The sequence below is a fragment of the Cephus cinctus genome, unplaced genomic scaffold (assembly GCF_000341935.2).
Source record: "Cephus cinctus unplaced genomic scaffold, Ccin1 Ccin1_scaffold0929, whole genome shotgun sequence".
NCBI classification, from domain to species: Eukaryota; Metazoa; Arthropoda; class Insecta; order Hymenoptera; family Cephidae; genus Cephus; species Cephus cinctus.
The window spans coordinates 431,250-441,828 of record NW_014333498.1 but is presented as its reverse complement, the minus strand read 5'-3'; the positions used below and the strand labels follow the sequence as shown (position 1 = coordinate 441,828).

The 10,579-nt window shown below is 41.5% G+C and overlaps 1 protein-coding gene across 2 annotated transcripts in view; it reads left to right on the top strand.

Annotated features, from left to right (window-relative positions):
• LOC107271277 (inhibitory POU protein) overlaps positions 1 to 10,579 on the top strand; it is a 24,106-nt gene that overhangs the window by 6,564 nt on the left and 6,963 nt on the right. The window contains exons 2-3 of one of the 2 annotated variants that reach the window (XM_015747065.2): positions 5,936 to 5,992; positions 9,042 to 9,230. In XM_015747065.2, the coding sequence (XP_015602551.1) occupies positions 5,936 to 5,992; positions 9,042 to 9,230 (246 nt within the window). Of the gene's footprint in view, positions 1 to 5,935; positions 5,993 to 9,041; positions 9,249 to 10,579 lie in introns of both variants that reach the window. The other variant, XM_015747064.2, reaches the window with a different exon arrangement.

The window sequence follows — 10,579 nt, the reverse complement described above, 5'->3', positions numbered from 1 at the left end:
GGGGGGGGGGGGGGGGGTCGAGAGTAAACATCTGTGTGTCACTCTACAAACAAATTGCACGCGAACAGGTTCGTCATCAATATTTTTCCTTTTTTTAACCCATTTCTTATTTTTCCCTTTCTATTCCACAGGGCGGACCCCACACATGTTTATGGACTTACACGTAAGCGCCCAAATGGATCCTTGGGACTTTAGGGTAGAGATATTGCGGGTACCATCGAATAGGTACTAAGAGTATATTCGGTGGTTATCCAGAGGAATCATGAAGCAACCCTTAGCGAAGCCACCCTTAAATCAGATAGGGAGAGGAAGAGGGGTGAAACGTCTATACTTGATCTCTTAACGCAATTATTTCAGCTGGCAGACTGGGACAAATCGACGTTTCAATTTTGGTAATGCCACCCTCATCCCTTATTGGAGCAAGAACGCCACGCGCCCGGCACTGCCACTACCTCTCCACCTACCAGTCCGGTAACATCATCCTAGTCATCGTCCTCGTTCCCTGGGTATGACCCTCGAAGGGCCTAAATTCTAAGGGACTCTCCAAGCACGGGAGAATGCATGGTGTTGCTGCCGCACGCGGCGCCACGTGTCCGCCACGTGGCTAACCTGTTTCGAATGGTTTCCCTAGCCGGACGGGACTTGAGTGTATTACAAGTAGACTTTTATCCAAGATCATAAATAGCATCGTCACGCTTTAATCGTGGGTTGACAATTATTGTTGTAATATATTAATCTTATTCGTACTTCACACCTGGAGCTCTACCAGTGCCTACTGGATATCATTGGCGTTTTTAGAAGCTGGGATTACTGCGTGTTGAACGTATTCAAAATGTGTTCTAGCTGTGTTATGCTGAACAGCGTATAGATTATGGAAGTGGATAGAGGAAAGAAAAAATTGGATAAGAGGCTTTGCTTCCCTCGTGATCTATCAGTACCAGAATTCATGGAGGATGGAAGAAAGCAGGAGAAGGGTAGGGAATGGAAGGGTGACCAATATTTGTACGTGGCGTTAAGCGTGTGTACTGTTCCTATCTGAGTGTAAATAATAAAACGAGTGTGTCGAGCCTCACTCTCGCCTGCCCACTGCTCTCTGCTACTCTACTGCGAGCTTCTCTTTCTCACTCGTTGGTTATTTTATATGTATTTGTCTATCTTCCCATGTATATTGGTGCTCTATCTCATTATCGTGCCGGCAGTTCCATAAAGCTGCCTTTTCAATCGTGTTATTGGTACCGTCAAGCAGACCGCAAGGATCCCTCATAAATTATTTCGTGGGATTTGGCCATTTAACCTTTTTCCTTTTTTTTTATATTTGTTATACCTCCAGTACGACAATATCGATATTTCAGAGATTAGAAGCCGTAAAATTGGTATATAGATAGTGGATCTTAATGTACTGAAAATATATACAGGGTGAGACGGAAATCGTGGTACAATCCAAAGGGAAATGGTTCCTCGTGAAAAAAATTATGTGTGTGTAATTTTAAAACATTGTGTTCCGTCTGTTAGGATTTATTTTTTTAGGAAAAAAAGGATTTTGAAAATCTGTAGTAGTGTAGTTGACAGATTACGTGAGACTCGGCTCAGTAGATCTGCTTGCAGATCACTATTCTTTTTTTTTCGTTTTAAAGCAATGATAAAGATGTGATATATGATGGCATAAAATTTTTAATGATTTATAAGTGTTGTCATGTAATAATTTAAAGTCTCACGCGTACGAAGCTTCGTAAATTAAACTAAATTGAAGTTTCATCATATAAAGTATGAAATATGCAAAAAATATTCTTAACCGTTTCTTCCGTAATTTTATAATGATATTGAAAAATCGTTGTCTGAAATAACGATTATTCACATTTCTCAATGATTTCAAATTTATTTGAGATTTTCAAATTACACGCTATCCAATCCAGCGCAGCGTAGCCTTTGAATTTTAGGTCCTATTGGCTCGTGACTTAATAATTTATGATGGAATAGGTGCAATGACGTCACACCGATCGCTAGCGTTCACATAACAACCTTCTTACATTGACTTTCTAAATTAAATTAATTGAAATTAGATTATTCTTACCATTCCTGCAGAAACATTTTTAATTTTTATGCAGTTCCTTCAAATCCAAACACCAAAAACACGTATACAAATTTTACATCAATTCGGTATTTCTAATTGAGAATTGGTGTCATGTAGACATATAGAATGCAATAGTGCTTATATGCACAGTCTAGAAAACCTAAAGGTATACATCGGTGGCGGTGGTATCTCAGGGGTGCGAAAAAATGGGAATTGTAGATCGGTTCGAAGGTTTTCCCCCATTGGAGGAGTGAGACTACCTGATAATAATGGCAGCCCTGTATTATTATGTGGGCCATGATAATCACAAGGTATAAATGTATTTAAATAAAAAGTCAATCTTTATAAAATTCCAATGCCCTCGTATCCCTATAGAACTGTCAACCCTTCGTTTAAAATCTCAATTTTTTTCTGTACTAATTTTACTCGACTACCCCAGGTCCAGTCACCATCTCGTACCTTGTGATTTGACTGCAAAGAGAAAAAGCGATTAGGATAAAAAGGATGACGAAGAGCGAGTAGAGGGTAGAGGACGATTTGAAAAGCGAAAAAAAATTTGAAGCAGAATTTGGCACGGTGTGTCAGAAGTGGCTGCGTGCAGTGGATATAGCGAGTAAGCAGGCAGGCACGAGCCACGGGCTTTTGAGCATGGCGGCCGAGTGTAGTGGATGGTGTGGATCGATGAGAGAGACGCACGGTCTGATTGGCGGGGCTGCGGGGGCGGAACAGCCCATGTAGCCAATGAGCGGAGCAGCCCTCGACACGGCCGCTTCAAATCACGGATTTTTACTTTGCTCTCTCTCTCTCTCTCTCTCTCTCTCTCTCTCTCTCTCTCTCTCTCTCTCTCTCTCTCTACGTTTTCCATCTCTCTACCACGGCACTCACTCCTACCGACTCTTCTCTATATACTACCTAGCCTTCTTTACCACATGGTATATAGCGTTCATACGTTTCTATATCTATATACCATTGCTGTAATTGTATATAGCTATACCAGGCTACAGTCACTCACGATTCACTTGCCAGCAGGTATTCTGCGCTTTAGCCGCACGATCAAACTACTCTTTCTTCATGCTTCAACAGCTATCTCCCTTTTCTCTTTCTTTCATCCTTTCTTTTTTATTCTCTCTGTTTCATTGGCTCCGCGCTAAAGTTCTTGTGGGATCATCCCGTATCCACTTGATGGCAATAACCAAGGACATGGATGTTCAAGGGTGGATGTACCGTAGGGTACAATTGAATATGCTACTTTGACATTAAGAACGTACCTTGAGGATACAATTGTTAAAATACCTTATTGTTTTTCGTAATAAGATACCTTTACTACCACGTGCTAACACATACATTATATACTCGCCGAAGTTCTAGAGTCTGCTGTAGGTGTGGCGAGGGAGACGATAAAGTGTTAACGAAGGCGAGGGACGTCTGCGAATCGGAATATTACATTAGAAAATTTCATAAATTCCCTTTAGTAGACGTCGGACTGCTCTTAGGCATCTTTGCGTTAGCTCCTCTCTACGATCTCGCTCTCTCGTCCCTAACCTATCAAGTCACTCCCGTCTTCCCCGGTACTAGTGTTTTTCTCTTTAAATCGTAATGAGTCCTGCGCGGCTCAACCCAAATCCGACTATGCTACCACTTTTCCGCTGGATCCAAAGAGTTTAGAGGACGAAAGGTTGTTGGACGCTCTTGGAAGTTCTCGAATGTTCTAGAAGGTTCCATACGTACTCGGTCTCAATAAAAAGTCCAATCAATGGCTCCAGGCGCCAATAGACAATTGGCTGATCCTTCGCAGTCGATGGCACGAAGTACAGGGATGTCGCCACAAGTGTTTCTCAGGACTTTGGGGATGCCCGGTTGAGTTTCCCTTAAACGAGTCTTCCTGAATAATGAAAAAGAGTTGACATGACGACGAACAGGGACAGAAGTCAGTCGACTCGATTCCTAACAAAAGTGCGGAGGTGGAGCAGCTGGTGGAAGTGATAGCAAGAAGCAGCAGCAGTGGTAGTGGGTCCGGAGACAGAAGAGTCTGCAGGCATGAGGATGGAGCCATCCTCATTTGTTATTAACGACCTCGAGAGAGGTCGTCCTGGTAGGATGCGGGAGACTTTGAACACGATTTCACACTTTGACTCTGCACGAGCTCCCTCCCCCCTTCTGCCCCGGCGTCCTCGCCCCTCTTGTCTCACCCAGGGGTAAATCTTGATAATTATCAGTTAAACTTCCACTTGGAGTGAAACTTGTCTCACGCCATCTTACCCTCCTCCGTGCATAGCCATCTCCTACTCGCCATGTCTCTGGAAGAGACACGTTTCTTCTCTCTGAAGTAATTTCATCCTTGCAACGACGTCTTAGGAAATTTATTGTATATAACTTTACGATCCTTTGATATGGAAAATTTATGTAAAAAAAGATTTTCTTATCTCAAAATCATTTTACCTAGATATTGTTGCGTCTATGACGTTTCTCTTGGTTGGATACTGTAATTAGCTAGTCGCCGTTAACAAATATAGACAGAAGCGTATGGGGATATGTGAACAGTTGTTAAATTAATTAGCCACTTCAATTGATATTTGTCAATGCGTGATCGAAATCCTCAAAGGAAAATTTGTGTTTATTTTAGCTCCCGTACTTGTATGCTTACTGGTAACGCACCTTCGCGTATTATTTGATTCATTATTATTTCTGTATAATGCAATTTCGAATGTTCCGTCAACACGCGATACTTCCATACTCATATTTGGGTAGTTAAAGTAATATAACGCGCGCTTTCTTGTCATTTATATGACGAGCAAATACATGAAAGAGAATTTACATTAATCGAATGATCGAATTCTAGCTGTTTGGTTTCTTTACGTTGTTTCGTTTTCTTAGAAATAACGCCAATGGTATAATTGGACGAGTCTATGTTGGAACATCCTGTGACTAATGTGCTTCGGTTCAAGAGGATTAATGATTGTCCCATTTATAGGAAGTAATTTATTTTTCCTTTATCCTGGGTTCATCGTTGTAACCAGCATATAGGGAATTTACAAATTTGTTTTTCTTCTACTGCAAGTAGCCACTTGGTTTGATTCTTTCTTGGTATTTGTTTATTTTATTAAATTAGCTGGTTACTCATTTTAATCGACGATTGTGGCGTATTGAGTCTATGTAAGCTATTTTTGATCTTTCATGCAAATCAAATAAAATTTTTTGATTTTTCATTTTTTCATTACTCAATGTATCTTATCGGACAGTAAATTGTATACCGTTTTCATTGACTAGCTTTAAGTACATCTTTTACGCGAGGCATCGTAACGTTATCATACCTTTACGATATCCAGTGATATAGGACTACCGTGCAATGAAATGCAGCATGTATAGTTCAGGTAACAGAGAAGCTACGTAGACAAGAGCAATGAAAGGTAAATTCAGCTGTAAAATTTGCGAATACAATTAGCGTAAAATCGGTCCTGGAAATAATTCGATCACCCAGTTTCGCTCGGAGTCCCAAAGTAACCTCGACGCCGAGGCGTCGCGACGCTCTCGACAGGGAAGCCCGCGACGCCCCAATTCCGTCAATCTACCTCGGCGTGGCTTTAAATATACATATTGTGCAGTTAATCGAATGAAATATGCATCGCGACCAGTGGGACTTTCCTGGTCGACGCTTTTCCAAATATTACTCTCACGTATTTTTACATGTGCTATATATATATTTCTATTGGTTGACGAGCGGATGCAGATATTTGACTATGACCTTTCTCCTTTATTTTTATTTTATATAAAAAAAATTGTGACTTCTTTCCCCATGCTCTTTCACTGACTTTCCCATGTCTGCTCATCAAATTCTTAAACACTTTTTCTCTTTCGATTTTTCAGAGTCGAATCCTTGAGGACGCTTCAATAATGTGCAACTCCTGGTCGCCGAGGCACAACGTGAGTCTAACTCTTACGTAACGTATAATATGATTAGACATTGTACAATCGTAAAAAAAAGTATACATACCCTATAAAAAAAATCAAATTTTTTTATATACAACAAATGCATGCAACGTCTATTACAACACCATAGACTAAACACCCTATGATTTAGTACTGTTAAGTTCCCATTAGAATATTATAATCATTATCTTGTTTCCTATTTTTCTCAGTGAGAACTTGATAGGGTTTATACTTTTTTGTACAACTGTACGTGTACCTAGCACGTGTCGTTTTATTATATATTAAATAAATTGAAAATATTAATTATTCAAAATTATACCTGTAACGTATGCCTGATTTATACGTTAATTATATGGCTAGAAAATGGTGTCTTGACAAAGTGATCACATGAAAGTCGTGAATTTCGGTCGATATACAGCTGAACTCGGTATCTCTGTATATAATATACATATATAAAGAGACAATCTTGGACGAACTGATAGTAGACAGTGGATTCGAGGTATGCAAATTCCGAGCTTAAGATCGACTTCATGAGGTATTGTAGTTGGGTTAAATGGAGTGTTTGGAAATTTGATTAATCAATTGGGGGCACGACGTCTCGACGCTTTCATAAACTATTCGAATTTATTCGATTACAGGACTGAAATTTTCATATATAAATATACATATTCCTCATCACGTCTGATCCAATTACAGGTTTAATTTACCTGGTCTATTCGAATCTCAATTATCAGCACGTTTCACATATACAATATAAAAGTGTGATTTTTGTCTGCGGACCTAAAAAAAATATCATCTGGATAACGAAGATAAACAGCTACATACGTATATTCATAGTAACGTCAATGCACCATTCAACTCATCCGAACACTCAAGTGTCCCCGTCTTCTTGGGGGCTGGTCGACTTGGATATATCGAAGGGTGAGAAAGTAAGAAGGGTGCCAAATTCGAGGGTGACCTAAGCGAAATTGATTACGTACCTCAGATCTATCTTCCTGTTATACGGTACAGTAAAGATCTTGGTGTCCTATGAATACTTGTAGAAAATTATATCTTTTTAAATTAGACGCTTGTCTCTGTCCCAATTTTGTATCTTACATGTGTACTATGTACGTAGATATGTATAGGCCAACAGATAGAAGAGAGCGTAATGCTGTACGAATTTACCCATAATATTTATGCTTTACGGAGCCCACGTAGTTACCGTAGCAGCCCCGCATAAACTCGCTAACTCGTGGTTACGATTATGGCCAGAAGTAAATTGATTATTTAGATATACGAGGAGGGCGCACTGTGTTGCCAGTAGATACCAACCTGCGGGCTAGCTTGAGTCTCGTAAAAAGAGTCAAGTGTCACTTACGCTTTCTGCGGATATCGTCCGTGCACCTGGAACGCCTCTTCTTGGTCTCTGGTCTACCTCTAGCCAAGCGCCGTAGGTACAGTGGCCGTGCCTAGAGTATCGCCTTAACATAGTGCACCATTAGCAATGAGGCAACGACAATCGGTTGATTTTTCATTAATTCGTTACTAAGTTAATGGCACAATTTTGGACCGAGGGTCTATGCAGATCCTTAAACCGGCCCTGGGTTAGGAACATACGAATATTTGAGAGGGACGTTTGGTGAACGTTACGTAAATATGTGTATTGTAATTAGGACGAATAATCGGTTTGATTAGGTGGATACGTAGCTATACGTATTCGCGAGATAATCAGATAAAATTAATCGTAGAAGAATCCGTCCTGTGGTTCATACCAAAAATAGTCGTCAACCTAGACGACGTCTGCTACGACATGCAGATAATTGTTAGTGCCGTCTAGCGGCATTTCTGTCAACTGTCAGTTTGCCTGGTGCCGTTTTCATTTATTCAGAATGCGACGGACGATCTCGCCCGCGAAATTCCCGGCGATGTGGGTTAACGGACTGAAATAACGGTAATCGTCCCAATTTGATAATTCTCTTGGTTATTCCTCATCCGATCGTCAATATGGACAAACAAGGTTCCAATTGACATGTAAATTTTCTTCTTCGTTCTAATAATTCTTCTTGTCAAACGGTGCTGCGCGTCTATCCAGTTTCCACTCTACATCCAGACTCTAGTTTAACGCAGTCAATTTATCCAGTCTGTCCAAATTGAGTGCTGACTATAGGCGGGGAGTGCTTTGTTTTTGGAGCTGGAGTTTCGGTCCTAAGATTAAGTGGTGCCATAAGATCCCCATAAATGGACTGGTAATACGATGGTAATTGGTCAATTCTTTAAGGCGTTGCTACGCGGACAGCTTGGAAAAATGACTCCATTAGTAGCGGTTAAGTAGGGGGCTAACTGGGGTCAGCAACAAGTTTGCCAAACGGGAGAATTGTACTCTGTGTAAGGCAGGGTGGGTTCTCTTGTTATTCTTCAGAGGCTGTGGCTGTACACGTAGGAACGCTCGTTTTATATGGTCAAGTTTACATGGTTCAGAGTCCCTCCTGTATGCGTTAACTGTAGTTCTTAACGAGAGCAATTCGTATCCGGACGTCTGAGAATCGCGGTGAGTCTCTCGCAGAGGAACAAGAGAAAGATTGAAGTGAGATGGAACAACGTACTTCGAACCAACAAGAATTCCCTTGACACCATGCTGGAAACCCTCTTACCCAGGATTAATGGGTCTCAGGCACTTTTTGGATGGACCTATATATCTCAAATTAACGCTTTCCTAGTCTTACGCCCTGGCACTTGGGTCGACCTGTATAAAGAAATACTTGGGTTCATAAATAATCTAAGGGTAACTCGCCACGGTTTCGTTCCACCGTTGCTTTTCCAATGACCAGTCACCATGTATACCTGTATAACTAGCCATGAGCCAATATCCACGATCGCTACGGCACTCATGTTAATAGATCGACAATATATTCTATTACAAAATATTCGTGATAAACTCAAATTTATTTATGAATAAATTGACTTGAACATTTATTTATTAATAATTGACTTACCGCTTGTCTCTTGTTCAGTACACTACTCCTTATTGTAATAATTGACGGAATTTTTCTTGTAATTACAGGGCGACCTGTTTGGAGGATTGAACGGTGGTCTTCAGGATGGACTATTGTCAAGGGCGGAGGCCCTTGCTGCAGATTTGGGAAAGCACAATGCGGGGACTCCAATGCCCTTAAAACATGATCCGGTATCGGTTTATCATCATGGGGCACACATGCCAGCGCCACATCCCAATAATCGGCCACATCATCAGGTACAATCACACCTATTTGTGAGTCTTCATTGATATTACTAGTTACCTACTAGGTGTTACATATTAATTACAATTCGTACGGGACAGGGGTTCGGAGGCTGCTCCTCGGCCAGAACATTTGTCAGAGTCCACGTGTCACACGCATGCCTAGATACCACGTACTCCCCGCTATGAAGTAACATAAGGAGAATTACACGGTTTTGGATCTGTAGGTAAAAGTCATAGCGATTAAGCGCCAGGAGGTCACTACCCGGCTAGGGGTGTCAAACCCCCCTTGGAATTGGTTACCGTGTAGTTTTCCCCATTGACGCTGTCATATTTCTTGTTGTTGTTTATTTCTATCAATTGACGTTTGTCCTGACCAGATGCGTGTTGGATTTTTATTGCTGCTCCACCCTGACGAATTGAATAAATACCGTCCAGCATACACAGCTACTAGTTGGAAATCTATATGAGCAATGTATGTTATGGGACACCATAACGAGACTCGTTCCTGCACATAGCCTCTCTACGCATGGGATATTCTCCTCTAACCCTACCATGGTCTGTCATCCTAATGATGAAATATCGCTGGGGAGTATTTTGCACGGGGGAAAAAAATCAACCCCTCCCTCCCTCACCCCTTCCTCACCACTTTCCTGCACACCCTCCCGCGTCGAAAACTACCCGGAGTCGGGACAACACCGGCTTCACCGCCATCACCGCCAACACCCTCACCCCCTCGTTCTCGCCCATCTCATTCCTCTTTGGGCCCTTGCAATTCCGATATAACTATCCGCAGGACAAGGACAGACCACCCGGTGTACCCCATACCTAGGGGACGGGTATATATATACCGTTCGAGAGAATCGCAACCCTCGCAACCCACGAGCAACCACCCTCTAGATAGACTGACTACTAGTATTCATGATATATATACCCTTACGCGACATATAGATATATAGTTTACAATACTACCCTCACGAGTATTCCACCCAATGGGTTACGCTGATGTCACCGGGAACCTTAAGGATATGGGGATGTTTTTTTTTTCTCTTTGTCCCCTCTTCCCATGCTCATCCCTCTCTAGTGCTGGCGAACATTTTAAAACCCTCCCTTAAGGCGTGACCCCTCTCCCTGTAACTTAGCCGTCAAACCTCCCTCGAGCTTATAGAATGCAGAATTGTCGTGACTTTCTTTAGGGACTTCCTTTTATTTTTATTTACCCCAATACAAGAACGACAGGGGGAGGTTACTTTTATGATTTTTTACTACCACCCTTAAATTTTATTTGTACCAATAAGGGTCCTTTATTGTATATTTTATCTCTAAAACTTACACCACCCCCCCCCCCCTGCTTCGTAGTCTTA